At 31.2% G+C, this 20219-nt stretch overlaps 5 protein-coding genes across 12 annotated transcripts in view; 2 read left to right on the forward strand and 3 right to left on the reverse strand.

The window, feature by feature from the left end:
* The window catches only part of LOC116425466 (RYamide receptor), a 67029-nt gene that overhangs the window by 31605 nt on the left and 15205 nt on the right, over window positions 1–20219 (forward strand). The window lies entirely within an intron of this gene.
* LOC116425470 (pancreatic triacylglycerol lipase-like) lies at window positions 256–3242 on the reverse strand. Of its 2 annotated transcripts, none has more exons than XM_031973207.2 (7): window positions 3106–3242; window positions 2891–2939; window positions 2639–2778; window positions 2072–2314; window positions 1291–1479; window positions 767–944; window positions 256–424 (listed from the first exon to the last, which is right to left on the reverse strand). In XM_031973207.2, the coding sequence occupies exons 1-7, from the start codon at window positions 3158–3160 to the stop codon at window positions 346–348; spliced, it is 933 nt and encodes a 310-aa protein (XP_031829067.1). In that variant the 5' UTR covers window positions 3161–3242; the 3' UTR covers window positions 256–345. The 2 variants fall into 2 exon arrangements, with proteins under 2 accessions (XP_031829067.1, XP_031829068.1); XM_031973208.2 differs by having other exon boundaries at window positions 767–935; window positions 3106–3241.
* On the reverse strand, window positions 5557–11692 carry LOC116425471 (lipase member H-A-like). Its single transcript, XM_031973209.2, has 7 exons — window positions 11567–11692; window positions 11223–11274; window positions 9380–9519; window positions 8777–9019; window positions 8058–8246; window positions 6115–6283; window positions 5557–5882 (listed from the first exon to the last, which is right to left on the reverse strand). Exons 1-7 carry the CDS (start codon window positions 11622–11624, stop codon window positions 5801–5803), a joined length of 933 nt encoding a protein of 310 aa, XP_031829069.1. The 5' UTR covers window positions 11625–11692; the 3' UTR covers window positions 5557–5800.
* LOC143174446 (uncharacterized) lies at window positions 9782–10603 on the forward strand. The gene has a single exon (XM_076366884.1). It carries the CDS (start codon window positions 9782–9784, stop codon window positions 10601–10603), a length of 822 nt encoding a protein of 273 aa, XP_076222999.1.
* On the reverse strand, window positions 13649–17862 carry LOC116425472 (pancreatic triacylglycerol lipase-like). Its single transcript, XM_031973211.2, has 7 exons — window positions 17742–17862; window positions 16790–16844; window positions 16454–16596; window positions 15506–15751; window positions 14882–15079; window positions 14280–14439; window positions 13649–13855 (listed from the first exon to the last, which is right to left on the reverse strand). Exons 1-7 carry the CDS (start codon window positions 17794–17796, stop codon window positions 13789–13791), a joined length of 924 nt encoding a protein of 307 aa, XP_031829071.1. The 5' UTR covers window positions 17797–17862; the 3' UTR covers window positions 13649–13788.

Consider the following 20219-nt stretch of genomic DNA (forward strand, 5'->3'; position numbering starts at 1 on the left):
GACCGAAGTATATTCATTATAATAGCGTACCTTTGTTTTACAGGTTTTTATCACGGCAATCGAACATATTATAGCTTGATTAAAGTACTCGCTTCTTTTTGAAGGTTACTAGTAAATTGTATATATTTATGAAAATATCAAATGAAAAAGTATGGTACCATATATTTCTAGCATTCAATCTCCGAATTATTAGTTACACGGAGGGAATGGTGCATTTAAAATAAAATCACTTATTTTAATTTGCGGAAAACAATTAAAACACTTTATTTTTACTATTTTCATACATATAATTGAAATTGTATTATATTACGAAACCAAAAGAGGAATAAAATTGATTGAATTAGATCAGCCACTATAAACTGTACCAGCAGCTCCCTTTGCATACGGGCTCTTACTATTTGTCTGAAGATAGAAACTCCCCGTACTGAAAAGAACAGATAATCATTTATCAATACACAAAATATTAACATAAAATACATAGATTAATACGGTAATTGTGGCTGTAAAATTTAATTAAATGATTACCAAACATCGCATATTTCATTGTCTGATGTATGGAATTCTATTTCTCAATTTTAAGGAACTGGAAAATTACTCGAGATACATTAATTAGTGAACGATAAGAGGCGATAGCTTTCTATCTTTATTTATAGTTTAGCCACCAAGATTGTTACTTGATAAGAGATATATTATATAATATTTATAAGAATTGTTTCAGTGTTTGTGCTTTGTTCGTTGGTATGCGTTAATTTCTAATTATACTAACACATTGCACGGTGCAGCTTCTCCCATCGGGATTATAACGGATTTATCGCATTTTCCGGCCTTAAAGTCGTCCCAACTATTGCATTTTATACTGAGGAAACCATCCGGATTTCTTGCTGATTCTCCGATATAAACTTCAGCTCTCTCGTGGCTGCACGTATTCGGCAAATCTGTTAAAACTGAAAATTAGCTTATATGTTCATATACTGATTGATTTCGAAAAACTCAATCAATCAGTACTGAAAGAGGTTGAATTTAACCCTTTGTTGTTCGATGGCATCGTCTTCAATCCACATATTTCAATGTCAGTAAAACGTGAAGTAGTGGCCCAACCGCAAGATCATCAATAGAAACTCGATATATCAATCGTTCCCTCTTTTTTTTACAGTCTGAATAGCATGTTTTATAAAAATATTTGTTTTCGGTAAAAATGATACCGTTAGTTAACGTATACTGTGGAGATAAATGTATTTTTCCCAAAAGTTTTTATTTATGACCTGAAGGATTAAAGGACATTTTACTTACCATTGAGCGAGAACGCGCTGCATCCAGGTTGCTGTCTAGTCCCACCGTTCGGATAAAAGTCTAAGTGACCACAGGCGTGAGTAGTTCCATAGTAACCTGCGTCAGTGTGAATACATTTAACGCAATTCGCGTCAGTAGCAGACACAGACTGCCCAACGTATTGGTATAAAGGTCCAGCAGGGTCCATTGCTGCAATGAAAATGTGACAAATCAATCATAGATTCATGAGATAATATTAATAATATGTTACTAGTATTATGTGACGCAAATAAACTTGTTTTCTTTTCTAAATGATTAAGTGATTAAGTAAATAAAGTACAAGATATTTATATATATATATTAAGTAAAAGATTATTAAATCCTTATAATATCATGTCATTCCGAAGACTTTAAATATAATTTCCGGAATATAAATATTGTACATTAAGATTAAAAACTTTGAACGATACATGAACCATAGTGGTATTTTCTAACTTATTAAAACAATTAATATATAATTATCAACTCTTACTAACTTCTTATAATACTGTATCATACACATGGCAAAGGGTTGAAATTAAATTTAATAAATGTAATTATTTTTCAGTTCATTGAATAAAAAAAAATTACTTTTTTTTTGAGAGAGAGATTTTAACTTTTACAGTAAATATACACCCCCGATAAATATATAATTTCATTTACCGTTGGATAAATATTACTTAATTGAAAATCATACTTGTCTTTAAAGATTCGGAAGTGTCTATAAGATGTTATTAAAAACGTTAAAAAGAATTCCATATACCAATTATCTCTTCGATCTTCGTTTTCGTTTTACGTCCAATTTGACCAGCAACTTGACCACCCAATGAAAGTCCAGAAAGTATAATGAGTTTTGGATTGACTCCTGATGCAATGAAAGTATCTACACTCTGTGCTATGATGTCAGATACTTTGTCGAGCAATACAACTGCCGATAAGTAATCATTCGATGTAACTTCTCGGTAATCTGCTGCTATGATATTATAGTCAAAACCGGCTAGGTAATCTGCAAGAATTTCAAAATTGAAATTAGGCCAAAAATAAGATCACATTGCTGTTTTCTCTGTGCAGTGCGAAGATCGTGAATAATACTAAAATTGTGGCAATTTCGTAAGACTCTACTTCGTACTTACATACCATTAAAAGACGAGACAATTCTAAAAACAACCTAATTGAAAATAGCATCTGACAATTTACGGTTCTAAGTCGAGAATTTTCAACTCTTACGACTTCAATTTTCAACGATTTGATTACAACATTTGACTTTTTCGAAAATCGACAGTGAACTATAAATATTCTGTTTTCTTATTAAATTATAACCAGTACACACTGTGTATTAAATCCATAACGGCCGAATCATCTGCTGATTGTGTATAGCCATGGCAATGTATTATAGTCTTTGTACTCAGGTTCAACTTCGGTACAAGTAGTGCTGCATCCTTAGCCTTAACTTCTACGTACGAGAGGTCCCTAATAGAAAAATCTGTGAATTAAAATTTTATCGAATACGATCGTAGTATTAATTAATTACACTTCAAATTTTCTTTTAAATACTGAATCATATTAAAGTAAAAATGATTACTTCGAATAAAGACGTAGTTTAACGTCGACGAACAATGAATGGACTGCAGCTGTGGACAAAGCAGATTAGAATTATAATTGCCATAATATATTATAAACGTTTGCTGTATTATGGCAAAAAGTAGGAAGTAATTGCACTAATGACTGACTCATTCTAAAAAATTCACATTTTTAACGTTATTGATAAAAATATATGTCTATCTTCAAAATATTTACATCCTAACAAACAGCTGCAGACGAAGACGAATATGAACAACTGATTGCTTGCCATTTTTTTTAGTCAAACAGAATAAACAACTGAATGTTGAACCTTTTGGCAGTCTGTTCGGTATATATAATCCAATTTGGTAATTTATGGGTAATTGCATTATTTATTTGACACCATCTGTGTCACAAGTATTGCATATTCACGCCTCTTCAAATATTGACATTTGTCTAACACCATTGATACAAGAATGTTTTCGATTTACATAACAAGTTTGTAGTTAATAGTTGTTTATTCCTAATTTCAATGTTTTTTTTCTATTAAAAAGGTGTTGATGATATTGTGAACATCATTGTAAATTTAAAAAAGACCTTAATATAAAATAAAATTTATTACCCTTATAAAAGTTTTTTCTCCATAATTGTCATTAATTCATTAACAGAAACTATCCTCCTACGATCACATGTATTTGCATATACGTGAAGTGCATTCGAGATATTGCAATAAATATTTCCATTATAAATAACATACTGATTTAAAAATCTGTTGAGTGACAATTAATATAAAAAAAGTGCATCATCCACAACTACGATAACATTTAATAACAATTTGTTACGTGTGCGGGGTATATGATACTCAAATAGTTGTCTAAATATTCTTGCAACCAGAAAATTTCAATATCTTATATTCTTTATTCTATTCATTATTATCATACTTTATTTTCCAAATATACATTATTGAAATTACACAGAACAATACGTGCTGTACTTCTAATTTTTATAAACAATTTAAATAAATTCAAAATGAATTTTTTTATTGCCTCCATTTGTAAAACGTGCGTAATCCTATCTTTTAGTGTCAATTGTTTGACAAGTGAAATGGATGACGTTGCAGTACAAGGGGTTTATCGTTAATGTCAGTTAAACTGAATTTTTTAAAGCAATACGAGTCATGTTGTTTGTTGACATTATCGTTGAAGACTACTCTATGTTATATGTTTGAAAAATCAACTTAGTGCATTAAATTGGCGCATGTACACAGGGTGTTTTCATTATTACTAGCCAGCGTTTTTCTTGTAGATCGTACATGTTAGAAAAAAATGAAAGAGAAAAAAGTAGTACTTAAGTAGAAACATTGAAAATGTTTCTTCCATTTCTGACCTTGCATGACCTTGAAAATCACTGTGCAGTATACGAATGAATTCGTTTAGACACACGCTTTTATGTAATATAAAAAAATATGCAGCATTCCATTAAAAAAAATAAAGGTCACGTTCATATCTAACGAAATAGTATAAACCCAAAAGGATTACATACGCCATTCTGTTGCGTCTAAAAAACGGTACTACTGTTACGTTGCCGCAATTTACGGAAAGGTTCTTGTCCCGATCGAAGGAAGAAGACAAGGCGAGAAATAATGATTATCACTTTATTTTATACAAATTGAACTTTGTTGGTACAAATACTGATGGAATTATTGGATCTTTAATGTTTTGTCGTCTCGTTGCGTTCTGTCTGGTCCTCGTGTTTCATTTTCAGTTTATGTAACCTCGTGTTTTTTCGTATTGGTCAATTGTAGTTTTAGATGGAGGAAAGCTGTATTTTGTTATTGGTCGTGGGTGTGTCTATTTTACTTCTTAAGGTAGAAAATTGTCAAAGTCTGGTTTCGTCTCATCTCGTCGTTATGGTGATTTATGATGGTATAGTCGCAAGTAGCTGTTGCGTCGCATGCGGTGACCGGGTGTTTTATGACCCAGGTATGGAGGCCGTAAAAATTAAGGAGATTTCGGGAAACGTCCTTACTCTTTCTGCGCTAGCTGCGTGGTTGTAAATTATATTTTGGGACGCATCTTCATCGCCTGTTTATTTATGAATACACCTCGAGTGTAACACTACTTTTTCTTCTTCCATTTTTTTCTAATATTTACTATTTACAAGGAAAACGCTGGCTAGTAATAGCGTGAACACCCTGTATATTCAAAATAAGAAATTAATTCGGTGCCTTTTTTTTTAATCAGTTATTTCTTTATATGGAATTTAAACATGTTCTCGCTATTTGAATAATATATTTGTAATGTATGTTTATGATATATTTATAATATATTTATGTTTATCAATTTTAATACATGTTTATAATATATTTTAATATATTTGGGAATTCATTACTGAATCGTAAAGATTCTTTACAAAAATATTTATATGAATGACACAATTCAAGAATATGGCAACTATAAAGTCACTGAAGGATATAAATAAAATTCTAAATTTTTTATTACTATTTACAAAAAAAAGATAATACATTTCTAATAAAATCATATATTTACTTTGTAACAAGACTCAGTTTTATTGCCCATTTTTTTACATATGCTTTAGAACGTTATAATAATCGTATGAAGTTAAAAGCTCTTTTCTAAATTAAAAATTACGAAAAAAGAAGGTGAAAGGTGAACAAAGTAGAATCGGTGAGAAAAAAACAATTTTTCTATGATCGTATTTTATAATTTCAATATTTACAATGCTTTATACTATCATTCCGACATTTTTCTTACCGTAACCAGTCAAATAAGTGGTTAAGAAATAAAAGTAAACAAGTTAGATCATGCATTTGTTTAGTGGAAACAGAAACAAAAGGAAAAACTGAAATTGACAAACTAATTAATTGAACAATATAGGAATTGATATAAAGTTAAATGCACCGAAAGCAGCCTTATTCAGATTGGTATCTTGTTCCCTTCAATCCCAACGCATAAGGATACGATGATCCTGTCTGCAAGTAGAATTTACCTGTGCTAAAACACAAAATTATATTAAAAAATCATAATCACATTAAAAAATAATAAAATATATAGATTAATATACTAAAAATTACGAACGAAAACAGTTGACGCACAGCTTAACAGTTAAATTAACAGTCACTCCAGAAGAAAAATATCACATATTTACGACAACTGTTTCAACTTTCGTTAGTTAGTGTCGATTAATTTCAACAGTACATTATAAATGAAGAAGCGTTATACTAACACATTGCACGGTGCAGCTTTTCCCATCGGGATTATAACGGACCTGTCGCATCTTCCGTCCTTAAAGTCTTCCCAACTATTACATTTTACACTGAGAAAACCTTTCGGGTTTAACACTGATATTCCCATATACGTGTCACCTCTGCTATGACTGCACGAATTAGTAATATCTGTTGAAATGATAATATTATTTACACTTTATCTAGTATTATCACATTATACTTCGATTTTGAAGTTACATAACTTTGCAAGTAAGGACATATACTCCTATGCCTTAGCGAAAACCATATTTTCAATTGGTAAGTGGTTGCCTCAACTTTGTACACACTTCTGTTACATTTCTACGAAAAGTGAGTTGGCGAGCACGAATTTGCTATCCACCATTGGATTCTGCAAACATTTCTGAAGAGAATTCCCCGCAGAAAACGTGAGAACGGTTTTTCTTTTCAAACAGGTGAAGAAAATCTCCGTGAAGGGCGCGTGCACAGAGCTTTGGCGCCACACGGCCATCGCTCGCCTGCCACGGCTATTCAGGGCCGTGAATTTTAACTATCAAATCAGCTAAGATGGCTGGTATAAATTTATTATTTTTCAATTATTAATATCTTGAAAGTATTAGATATCTGGAATATTTTTGAAAATTAATTAAGTTTACTGGAACTATAACGAATATTTGGGTATACTCAGTAGTTTTAGTGTTAATTTTAAAATACTTCAGTTAACATCTATTGTAGATCGTGCTTCGTATAATAATTCTTTACATCAGATTTAATACTCTATTTGAATTCAGAATGATATCATTAGATGTACCATTTAAAAAATTGATTACAATTATGTTTTTTCCTTTTAGAAAAGCAATTTTTATTTAAAATATCTTGCATGCGATTAATACGTATAAAAATTATATGTGTCTTTAGAATATGCTACATCAGATAGTAGATAATGAATTATATAGACCTAATTAATTATATAGAATGAACACACATTTCAGAAATACAATGCCTTAACTTCTGCTTCCAACACATGATTTACAGCTCTTGAAATTCTCCGGATTGCTGTACAATGTTTTAGTCAGTGCTGCGTTCTGCCACAGAAACCGTGAGATATATTAAGCAATTCAAAGAGTCTTAATTTTTTTTAGAAACAAAAGATTGGCACCGTCCGTTACGGTGAGAAACTCTACAAAAAGCAATATTCTTATGCAATGATAACATCTTGAGGACCAGTGAAAGTGTGGGTGGGTAAGCTATAAAAGAGATGATACTATCAGTAAATACTATACTATTAAAAGCTTTCTCATAATTATTATAAAAATGTATAAAACGATGAAATATTATATATACATATAAGAAGTGACCGAGGTCCAGGTCTATACAGAGCGAAGTCACGGCCCTGAATAGCCTTGGCCAGCGAGCGATGGCTGTGTGGCTCCAAAGCTCTGTGCACGCGCTCTTCACGGAGATTTTCTTAACCTATTCGAAAAGAAAAACCGTTCCCACGTTTTCTGCGGGGAATTCTCTTCAGAAATGTCTGCAGAATCCAATGGTGGATAGCAAATTCGTGCTAGCCAACCCACTTTTCGTAGTAATGTAACAGAAGTGCGTACAAAGTACGCGCATCTACCCTTTTTTAAACTTTTAAACATTTCTATAGCTACATATTCGGGCAACTTTCCTCCATTTTTTATGATAAATTTTAACTGCCTATCGTTCTTAGTTTTCACGTAACGCTTATTTCTCTGAAAAATTCGATCGTTTTTACAAAAACTCATTTTTTTGAAAACTGGACGTGACCCAGCAATTTGGTTTTCGGATTCGTATTTAGGACAAGGAACTCTATAACAACCACCTAGTTATTATTGTAAGACAGAAAAAAAATTCAAATTTGTTCCACAGTATATTTATACCGTCTGAAATTGAATTTGATAGAAGGCATTTCACGCACCGCATAATGAGAATAATTTGCATCCAGGTTGTTCTCTAGTCCCACCGTTGGGATAAAAGTCTATGTGACCACAGGCGTAAGAAGTTCCATAAAGATACATATCAGTGTGAATACACTTGACGCAACTCGCGCTACTAGCAGATATGGACATTTCAGGGAATCCGTAAAGAGGCCCGGCAGGCTCTATTGCTGTAACAAGAAGTGATTAAAAAAATGCCAGATCATGATTGTAGATTCTGAATCAGTGATGAATGAATAAGACAATATTAATAGTATGATATTAGTGTTCTCTTTCTCAAATGAACTTCTTTTCATTTCTAAACGATTAAGCAGATAAAATACAAGATATTCTTTATGTAATGAATTATTAAATCCTTAAAATATCATGTCACTCAAAAATTTGAAATCAAATTTCTGAAGTATAAATAAGTCTTGTTGTGAATTTCTATACACGGATTTAACAAAAAATGCCTGTATTATTGGATACATTAACGTTTGTTAACCGAATACGATCTCCCACTAATTCCTTAACAATAAAAGTTGCCTTTTATTTTGTTCATGTTTTCTTTTGTTATTTGGCAAGTCTCGAATTGGGGTTATCTTCAATTCGTCACTTCAATTCATCACTTTTTAGCTTTTATAAAACAAAGTATTTAACAAAATCAGTTAAATAAGTTCAATTGAAATTAATGAGAAATGTTAATAGCAATTCGGTGTACCTATTATTTCAGGGAGTGTGAAATTTAAATTGCGTCCAATGGCACCAACAATTTGACCACCTAATGAAAATCCGGTTAGTAAAAATTGTTCTTCGCGTACCCCGGCGTTCCTCATATCAATTATACTGTTAGCTACAACTTCAGCCACACTATTGGACAGCAGAACCGCCGTTGGATAGAATGCCGTTGAAATATTTCTGTAATCTATTGCTATGATATTGTAAGTGAAACCGAGTAAGTAATCTGCAACAGTTTCAAAAACAGAAGGTAGATTAAGAATTTCTGTTTGAATTCGATCTTCGAATTCAAATTGCTCGAGAACAATTACAATAAGAAAATTAATGTCGAATAAAAATATTTGGTAGCATGAGTAGCTAGATGTTAGTGTAATATGAGCACTTTGATCATTAATAATTATCTCTAATACTATTTGCCTTTCTTATGAAAAAATAACTAGCAGAATACAAAACGCTCAAAATTTTCGTAGCAGTAAACGTATTAAACTTAAAAAAGAGTGACCTAATATTTTACATAAATTTCAAACCTAATTTTCTCGGTGACATATTATGATTTGGCGGTCAAGATGTTAATTGACATATATACCATTTATTAACTTCTTAACAGTTTCAGAATCTGTTGATTGTTCATATCCGTGGCAATGCAACAGCGTCTTTTCAGTCAAGTTCAGATGCGGTACAAGTAGAGTAGCGTTCGCGGCATTGACCTGTATATAAGTGTTATTCCTGGAAGAACAAATTTTCTGAGTCATAATTGTACAATTAAGGGGGGAAATACCTTTAGAACCTTAAAAAATCGCAATATTTTTTTTTCTATAGAATGTTAGTATAACATCTTAAGAGTATGGTGCCAAAGTTTTAAAGCGAAATTCGGAGCCCTTCTGATGCTATCGGGACTCATAGGCGGTAGCCCACCGCAGGTATATATTCACGTGCTCGAAGCGGAGGATCCGCCTTTCATAATTCCCTCCTTTCAATCATTGTAAACATGTTACTTTACATTGTTTGCGTTATACAAGAAAAATTATCATACAGCCGGCTTCGAAATATTAAAAAAACAAAAAACCTCCGTGGAAAAGGCAAGCTAACTGATGCGCTTATCAGGAAACTCACCGCATACTATGGCTTAGCCATACGAAGAAATATTCATAGTGTGGAAAATATGAAGAAAGCTATAATGGCCTCGTATTATCACTTATGCTCCGCCAAAGAAAATCCAAGGCACGAATACTGCCCGGTAGGAAATAACAGCTGGTGCAAGTGGCAGAAAGCTCTAGCTACGGGAGCAAATTTGGACCTTATAGAACATCCTGCACCACTGCATCCAGACGTGCAGAAGCACATCCTACGAATTTACGAAGATTTATCTGAAGAGAATCTACTTGAGAGGTGCTTGGGCGGACATACTCAGAACAATAACGAGAGTTTCAACTCAACTGTTTGGCGCTTCGCTCGAAATCACCTGCACTCAGGAATAAAAATTATTGAAATTGCAGCATATTTGGCAGCTGGCTTATTTAACGAAGGATATGCTTCAGTTTTAAGAACTATGAGTGCTTTGAATATTGTAATTGAAAAACAAGCAAAAACATACGCCGACAAAATTGACGAACAGAGAGTAATTCGACAGGAGCGACGCACCTCATTAACTATCAAAGAGGCTCGAAAAGCAAGAAGCAAGTGTTTATCTCAAAACTACATTTTCGAAATCGGTGGAATCAATAACTCAAAAACTACTCAATCAATCTTGCTGAAATTTTGCACCCATATCTATAACAATATTGTCTTCTATATGAACCTAGAGATATGAAATAAATTGTAAATAAAACTATCTTTTTATAGCAAAATATAGCGAAAATTTCATGTAAAATTCAAAGTTTCTGTTTAAAAGCGTGCCATTTTTTCAATTTTCAATATTTTTCACTTTCTTTAGGTTCATCTACAAACTGTAAATGTTAGTTATTGAAATATGTCTTGCTAGTTTGTTTCAAATCAATGTAGCCAATGCCAGAGCTTACACCATTTAATAAGTCGCACCACAACCTTCGCGAAAAACAGGGATATAACTCCGCCATTTTTAAATATTTTGAGAAACAAAAAATACGTTGTAATAGAGAAAGAATATAATAAATGATAACCAAAGTTTCAAAAATGTAAAACAATCCTTTCCTTTACAAAAAAATTCATAAAGATCAGCTCGTTTTCATCCGCCTAAAGGTATTTCCCCCCTTAAGTGTTCACTTGCCTTTCGTGCGTGTAATAGAGCTTAATTAAAAACAACATCAAATACAAATAAAATTATTTAGGAGTCAATCCATCTTTTTGTTAGTAGCTATTGCGTTGTATTTGTGTACATATAATAATTCTGTATATTATTATTCTGAATATTCTTAATATATATATATATACACAGAAGTATAAATAATTACCGGAAATAAAGACGTAATGCTGTATCGTCGACCGCTTTAGAGAATGCTGACACTGTGAACGAAGAAGATTTCAGTTTTCGATAGCATAGAGTATTATAGACTTTTCATATTTAAAAATAAGAAGATCGTTTCAGAAGCTATAACTGAATTAAATGAATAAACAATCGTTCTTTTCGTATAAATCAGTAAACATAGCTCGATTCGTCGTCAGTCAGCAATGTTGTAGCAGTAAAAGGTGCCTACTATATTTAAAAGTAAAAAGAAAACAATTCAATAAAAAAATTTAACACTTCCATAAACCCTTTTTTCATTAGAATGTATATGTTCTCGAACTGTATACTTACATCCTACGAAACAGCTACAAATCGTGAGGGCAAAACTATAGAGGTGCATATTTGCCATTATGAGAGTGTCACAGCAAACTGAGTGATACACCTTCTTGTGCCAAACGGTCAGTGAATACCGATTTGATAATTGATGCACAACTGCACTATTTTTTCGGTATTATCTCTGACGTAACGGTCGTAAAAAAATGTACTTTATCGATATATTAGTATGTCTTATTTTGCATAATGTATTCGTTAACATAATTAAACTATGTACACTGGAGGTATTCAAAATTTCACACACGTTTGTTTACAGTAAGCAATATATAGGGTGCAGCCGTGTTTCATTTGTAGCCGGAGTTAGAAAAAAATGTTACAGGGCCAATCTGAATGGTTCAAAGCTACTACATACTCACAATCATAGATTTTTGGAACATGTAATAATGCACGTACATTTCGCAATTGTACTACTTTTTTCAATTGGAGCCTACATCTTTCTCCACATGAATTTGATTCTTTCTTCATTCTGCGTAAAACACTATACACAAATAATAGAACGTTGAGGACATTCATTTTACATTTCTAATTAAAATGGTAACAGAAGTCGAAAATCTAAAATACAATTATTTTCGCTATTAATTAACAGAAACTGAGTTTCTGTAATCATGGATATTATAGGAAAAATGACGAGAAATTATTTACATTTGCAAGGAAGATTTAAAACATTTATTTTCTTTTTGGTTTTTTTTACATCATTTCAAACTGCAATATGTATAGTATACATTAGGAAAGAAACAAAGAAAAATTAAAGAAATAGTCGTTAGAAGAGTCAAGCCAGTGCAGAGTTGTAAGTCAGTCTTTGTTCTCTCAGTGCAAAAGGTGATCTTTTGTTTGCTTGGAAATAGTACTTGCCCGACCTAGAAATAAGAACGATATTTTTTATTCAAAACATGTCCGCTGCTGCGAAGTAAATTATTAATATTATTCAGTGTTTGAGCAAAACAAAATAATTATTTTAACAAAATAGAAAATGCTTTCTGCCTCATTAAAACATAAGAAAGGTCACGCAATTGATATATATTAATTATTATTAATATTAATTACGTATTGCACACGATATATAAGGTCTGTATAACTATCAGTGCAAATTTGATTGCTTGCAGTTGTTATAAATCTGGGATGAGGAACCATGCTCAACCATGCCCGTAATTTATGCACCCAAAGAGAATCCTCTGAATATTATCAAAGATTTATCCATCCCCCGGCTGCTACTAATTGTTGTTTAGCATCAATTATAAGATACGCCACACCCTGGGATAGCGAAACTTTCTCTTCGACTCCAATGAACCAGTCTGATGAATCTGACTCGAAACAAATTTTATAATAAATATATTTTACGTTTCATGTGAGTACATTATGGTTCTCTTCTATACATGATCTAGGTCAGGTTGGTTCTGATATTGACTCGAGCTATAACATAATTCTAAATGAAAATGCAGAAAAATCGTAAAAGAAATGTTTGAATAATTTAATAACCTCTACTTCTCTATGAAACAAACTACTAATATTTGTGCGCCAATATGCTTGCAAATATAAGCTTGCATTTTTTTTAAATTAAAATTTATATAAATTATTTTTGTAAATCGTCTTTTTAAATGTAAATTAATATAAAACTAAAGTCACGATATACGAAGGAAATTAATGTGTATAAAAATATCATTAATGAAGCCGCTCGTTAAAACCAGTTTTTCATAACACTCTGTACAATATTAATGATATAGAAGTGCAGATCAACAACCAAGGCAGTGTAATCTCTACAAAACATTCTGAGATAATGAAAAACTCGGTTTAAAAAACAGAAAGTAAACAGAGTACGCTACTAATGGCGTGTCAATTTTCTTCTCGCTCATTGTGAACAGAAAAGTAACTTGATCAGCTAGTTAGCATGTTTAGTGTTATCAAGCAAAAATTATGTTAGAAACATAATAGTATATTCGTATGGATAATAATAAAAATAATTAATGCTGCGTACTAGTAAAATCTGTGCCCATCGCGTAAACAGTCAGTGAATCAGTTATATTGTAATAACCTCGTAATGAATTCTTTAAATGCTTCTTTTATTGACTCTATACAAATTGCCGTATTTTTTATTACTTTTTTATAATGTTCAAATTACAGGTTTATATGTGAATAAGCAATTTCTTAGATACATAAATACATTTTCAATTAAAACGGTATCACTATATTCCCCGTTTTCCCAATCCGAAAGGACTTTTTGAATTTGTCCTAAGATAGTAAGTGCCGCTCCTGAAAACAAAAATAACCGTGTTTATTCATCAGTAAGAAAAATTAGGAATAAATATGTACATACGATCAACAATATTACTGTCACATGTTACATTGATCTTAAACCCTTGTCATACGATTTATTTCTTAACTATGATAGGTACAACTACTTTATCGTTAATAATTTATTCGGAAAAGAAAAAATTCTGATACTTATTCTATATGTACGTTTACTTCAAAAATTAACGATTGATAATAGATACCTAACACTTAATTTATATTTAAAAAAAAATAAAGAGCATTTATGTTTGTCAAGTTCAGTTCAAAATTTTTATCATGAGTCTCACACGATATTATAAATGAAGGAGTTAAATGTCTACGTAGCGAAATTGAAACTGTTAAAAGTCGAATTTATTAGATTAAAAGAAAATAATATTATACGAACGCAGTAGTCGGTGTTTTCCATCCCATAATAATAGTGTTCGCATGCCTACATGCCCCACTATCAAACTCTTCGCTATTATCACATTTGACTGCCAAGAATGCGTTTGGTCTTCTAACTGATTCTGCGTAATACCTCCAGGATCTATGATGGTCGCAATGAGCTGCAATTTGTAACAATTAATTAGTAGTTAGCGACAATAGAAAATAATTGTTTATTTCGAAATACTATTGAGCTTATGATTATCCTGGCTTCAACATCCGTATAAGCACAATTAACATTAGATTTACGAACGTTTATTATACGGTTTATTCTATTGCTCCAAGGAAAATTGATGTTCGTTCGTGTCGTACGTGTTTATAAAATTCAATATGCGTCAGATTTACGTGTTCTGAGAACCTAGTGTTAATATATACATTTACCTATAATGCAGCACATATGATTTACTTGATTATAATTTAACTCATATTGTTAGGAATATTATATTGGAAAATAAAAATTTGTACGATTATTTAGAACTGTTCATTTAACTTTACCTATTGAAATCTTATTTTACTAATGTTTCATTGATTCAGTTAAAAATATCACTTTCGAAATAAACGAACCTTCATCCTTCTGCGATAAAGATATTAAAGGACAGCCAGCTTGTGGTCTGTGTCCTTTATTCGGCCAGAAATCGACGGTGCCAACGTTATGTGTTTCACCGAAGATCCCTGCGTCGGTGTGTATGATGTCGACGAATAAAGCATCGGATTTCCTCAAATATCTTCCCGTATAGAATGCGGGACCAGCCGGATCTAAGCCTGTACAGAATTTGAAACATTAAGAAAGTTGATATAGAATTCAACATAAAAATCGTACAGTGCACCGATTAATTCAAGACTTGGCTAACAAATCCTACCTATTGCTTTCCGCCCCTGACATGAAACAACGTGAACATTTAAAATTATTAATAACTATTAGCAATTAAAATTATGCAACTGACTCACAAATTTAGGTACTTACGTATTATATGGACTACTTTTCGAGGAATAAAATATTAATAAGAGTAAGAATAATGAAAATAATAATAATAGAATATTAATAACGTGTTATAATATAAAATAAATACAGACCCAGACCTAAGTAAGTACCCAAATTTCTGAAATCAGCGTTGTAAAAATCGAGACTTTATTAAAGCTGATCATGTTATCCAACAATTTGATATAAATGTGTAAATTCATACGTACCTGTTATCCTAAGAATCTTTATGGTCACATATTTTCCTACATGCCCAGCAACTTGTGCACCCAAAGAATGTGCAACAATATGGATCTTCTTTGGGTTCAAACCTCCCGCTATCAATTTGTTCAAAACACCAGCTATAGCCTTGCCTACGTTGTCAACATTTATCACTCCGACTACATAATTTCGGTCTGCAATCTGTCTATAATCAATTGCGATAATGTTTCCTGTTAGACCTGATGATAGGTAGGCTGCAACAAACGTTATAAATGTCATTAAAATTAGCTAATTGCGAGGCATATTCTGATAGTTTTGAGATGATAGTGGGATTAGTAGAAAATACTTGCAAAGAGCAACATGAACTTATTTATGAAAGGTGAAATAAAATGAATTCCAGTTCCTCTAATGATTTTATGTAGAATACGCCATGCAAACTTTGCAACCTCCAAAGTTTATTGGTTCACAACAGCTGGGAAATATAATTGTCTGGCGTGAAATTTATCGAAAATTTGCACAAGTGGGTAATCCAATTTGTAGAACCTTCTCGCCTCAAGAGATCCTTAAGAAAAGATCTTGAAGCTGTCACTTTTAAATGTGTATTGTAGGAAAATTAACGTATTCTACAAAGAAACTAACAGTTCACGAGCTTCTATAACATAACTTTCTGGCAGAATTTATCTTCGATAGTTTAACAAAATTTGTTCTCTTCTATCACATTCCTATCATAAAATATTACGTGTAGGTCACTCTAGATTTATGTCACCGAAACTTTACAAGGTGTTACAAAAGAATTAACGGATTTAAATATTTACTTAAGTTTGTCAAAGATTGCAGATATATTATCAGCGCTACCTTGCGTATGATAATCTGTTATGTACGGAAGAAACTTTCTCTTGTTATTTACGTGACTTTTTAATCATTGAATAATGAATTAGTTTTTTAAACGCACTTACCATCCGTAACCGTTACGACGCTTTCGGCGTCTACACTTTCTGTGTACCCGTGAATATAGATCGTTGTCATTTGATTCTTATCCAACAAAGGAAGCAGTTTTGTTGCTGCATCTCGGATATTGATATCTATATGCCGACCATTTCTGAAAAGTGAATTTTTCATGGCAAGATTGATTTCTAAGTATAAACATTATTAACAAAATATTAACAAAATAATTAACAAAATCATTAACAAAATAATTAACAAAATAATTAACAAATTATTAACGAAATAATTACAAAATTATTAATAAAGTATTAACGATATTTATGTACAATTCGTGAATAATAAGTTACCTAGCATAGAAACGGAAGAAAACAGTATTCGTGTCTGCACTCCTCTCAGGAACGCCTATGAACAATTTATTATGTCATCTTACACTAAAACATAATTATATTAAGAATGACTTATCTTGTAAAACTGGAACATTTGTTTTGTATACTCCAAATTTATGTTACATTGCTCACACCGTTAAATTTTTTATAAGGCTTGATTTATTGTTCAATTTTTATATTACTCAATATAATATTTATAATCATTTATGTATTGCCTAAATAAAATATACAATTAGCGTAATATTTTATATTAAACGACTTAAAATTTTCTTGCATTACAATTTTTTAACGATTTTACATCGAAATGTTTGTAAAATTCTACTTTATAAAAGACATCGTATACCAATGAATTCATAGCATTCTTCATATCTTATTTTTTGTTAAACAGTCAACGCTCCATAACACGAACAAAACATTGCTCTGTATCTAACTTTAATTTATAACTGTTTTTTATGGAACGGAAATCAATTAAATGAAAAATATATCATCTTTTAGAAAATTGTTTCGTTGTTCTTGATTAAAATATAAAGTAAATAACAACAGACTTGATATTTTGGCAAAAAATGATTAAATAATATCATTCTATCAAACATCAAGTCCAGAAAACAATAAAATTTCATGATACAATGCTATAGGATAATAATTTTATACACAACCCGAGTTCTTTCCGTTATATCTTTGATTTGTCGTGGTAGTTTTATTACTGTCATATAAATGCATCACAGACTTTGTGTGAAGCATACGGAATATCTGAATCATACATTTCATGCTTTGTCTGGTGTACCGTGTTCCATAAAAGTTTATTACATTTGATAAAGTAACGTGTTCTATTTTCTTAAGTTAACATTTAAGTAGCGAACATAAAGCTAGAAGCTACTCTTTCAAAGGTAGTTACAAATAATACAACACTTACTTGATAGCGCACAACCAATCAATCCCAAAAAAACAAGCACGCGAAAATTACCCATATCGGCAAATATCTAACAATCTGCACAGTTTCGGAAAATTGTACTTACTCTGCGCTCCACCAATGGTATATAAACCCATTAAATAATTTATGCGCGGACTAATTTACGGGATGTTGCATTATCTATTTGCATGGGAATTGCACATTTACATCTATTTAAGAAAGAACACCACGTTGTTGTTGTCGATTTTATATAGAGTCAGACAATTTTTCATTCAAACAGGTACATAAAACGTCTCGACAGTGTTATAAATATTGAAGTTAAGGTTTTTAGTGAAGTTGAAGTTTTTCGTTTTATTCTTGATTATTATTGTTCAATATTTATGGAATAATCATCAATTTTCCCTTCTTACATCATGGTCCTAATTAATTACAAGCAAGAACAGCTACTTTAGTTTAACGTAGAAGAATGACAAAACTTTTCAAACACATAAATAAAGTATTACAAGTAAGATGTAAATAATTAATTCGATATTTTTTTATTACCTTTATCGGAAAGTTTTGTCACTTTGTGCGTCCATGCTTTAATGACAAAATGAAAAATTGCTTTTCGCAAAGTATTAGCAAACTATTGCAAACATAAATTATAATAATGCAAAATAATAACCATTAACTTCCGAAACAACAGTTTAAGTTCCATAAATACATCTTGTTGGATAATTAAAAGAAAACAGACGACAAACGATAAAACTGTCTTAGAGACACATTAATGTCAATTGTATAGGATTTAACACGTTAGCTGGCTTTAATATCAACAAGAGTTTATTTAACTAAATAATTAACAAATAGAACAAATAAAACGAGTATCTAATGTACACTCGCCGAAGACACCAGTATTCTACGTTATGTTACTCTCACTCATGCTGTCTTTGCTGATCTGTTGTTTTTGGTATCATTGGAAAATAAAAAGCATACTTTTTAATATAGTATAAAAATGATTGAATTAAAATTATGTTTAGTATAAATAAAAATTGCTGTAACAATTTAAATCAAAAGCTATATCTTTAATATTTAATATTACTTGCTATCTTTTTTATACGTAACATTATCATTTTAACATTACTGTTTATTTGCAGATTTTCAAACAGATTATAAAATCATCACAGTACTGTTTTTTTTTCTTACGTCAATATTTAAGTATTGCTTACGGAAATAATAGCTTCTATTTCAAATGCGCTGAGAACTATTAGAACCCTTATATGCCAACAACAAACAGATTAATCCCACGAGAATTAACACACGAAAAAGTTCCACATTGGACAAAAATCGCACCACTATACTCCGTTAATACTCACCGATGGAAAAATGTATGCATTGTCTAATTTACAGGTTGTTGCATTAACTGTCTCATCGGAATTGCAGATTTGCATCTACTTAAAAAATGCACTACGTCAATGCAGTCGGTTTCGTAATGCGAAAAAAAAATTCACGAAATATATCCTAATCGCAAAGACAATCTATGATAATGCAAAAAAATAATCATTATATTTGGGAATCATCTAAATCAAAATTAAAATATTTATCGTCTATGTTCTATTTGTAATATTTTTTTATGTTTGTTTTATCCAAAAGAACTTGTTTTTTTATCCAAATGAATGTATATAATACATAATACATAAAAGGTCAGATACAATCTTATATAATACATAAACAATAAAATTCATTTTGTACTGCTTTCAATGGAAAAGTTATTTACAGTGCCGTCATATCAACTTCAAAACTGTATTTAAATATTAATACATTGCCAGCAAAACATGACGTTATGACATTATCAAATGTGCAAGTACTGGAACCTAAATTTTAGACACCCTTTATACTGTTAGTCATTTAATCATTACAGAATACAATGGAATCAATGTGCTTTTTTGTTACATTTAAACAATTTTTAGTCTCACAGTACCATATCATGGATTTGAAAACTTGAAATTAATAGACAGAAGAACGTCATGTCAACTCGAACCCACAATAAAGATTATTTTCTGCAAAACAAACATAAAAACGGGAATAATGTATAATAATTTTAGAAAACTAAAACAATACGCAATACCGACGGAAAATTAATATAATTGCAATAAATGTGTCCTCAAATTTAGTCGCAACTGTTTTTGTATCTCGCAATTAAAAGTTCGGATTAACAGGAATTTTATTGTATCTAAGTAATGTAGTCAATAAAACATCGTTTTATTTTTAATATACTTATTAAATTTAGTTAACCGATATTTTCATTGATATATGCGCCTATTTACGAGATTCCGAAAACGACATTAAAAAGTCTGCATATTCCGAAAATATGTAGCTTTAGCATACTGCTGAAAACATTTACGAAAAAGCCGTTTGTAATGGATGTAATTGTCATTAAAGTACAGATTGCAATGCACTAATTTGGATAAAATCTACAAAATAATATTATTAGCCTCAAGTATA

Source organism: Nomia melanderi, chromosome 4 (assembly GCF_051020985.1).
Source record: "Nomia melanderi isolate GNS246 chromosome 4, iyNomMela1, whole genome shotgun sequence".
Taxonomy (NCBI): Eukaryota; Metazoa; Arthropoda; class Insecta; order Hymenoptera; family Halictidae; genus Nomia; species Nomia melanderi.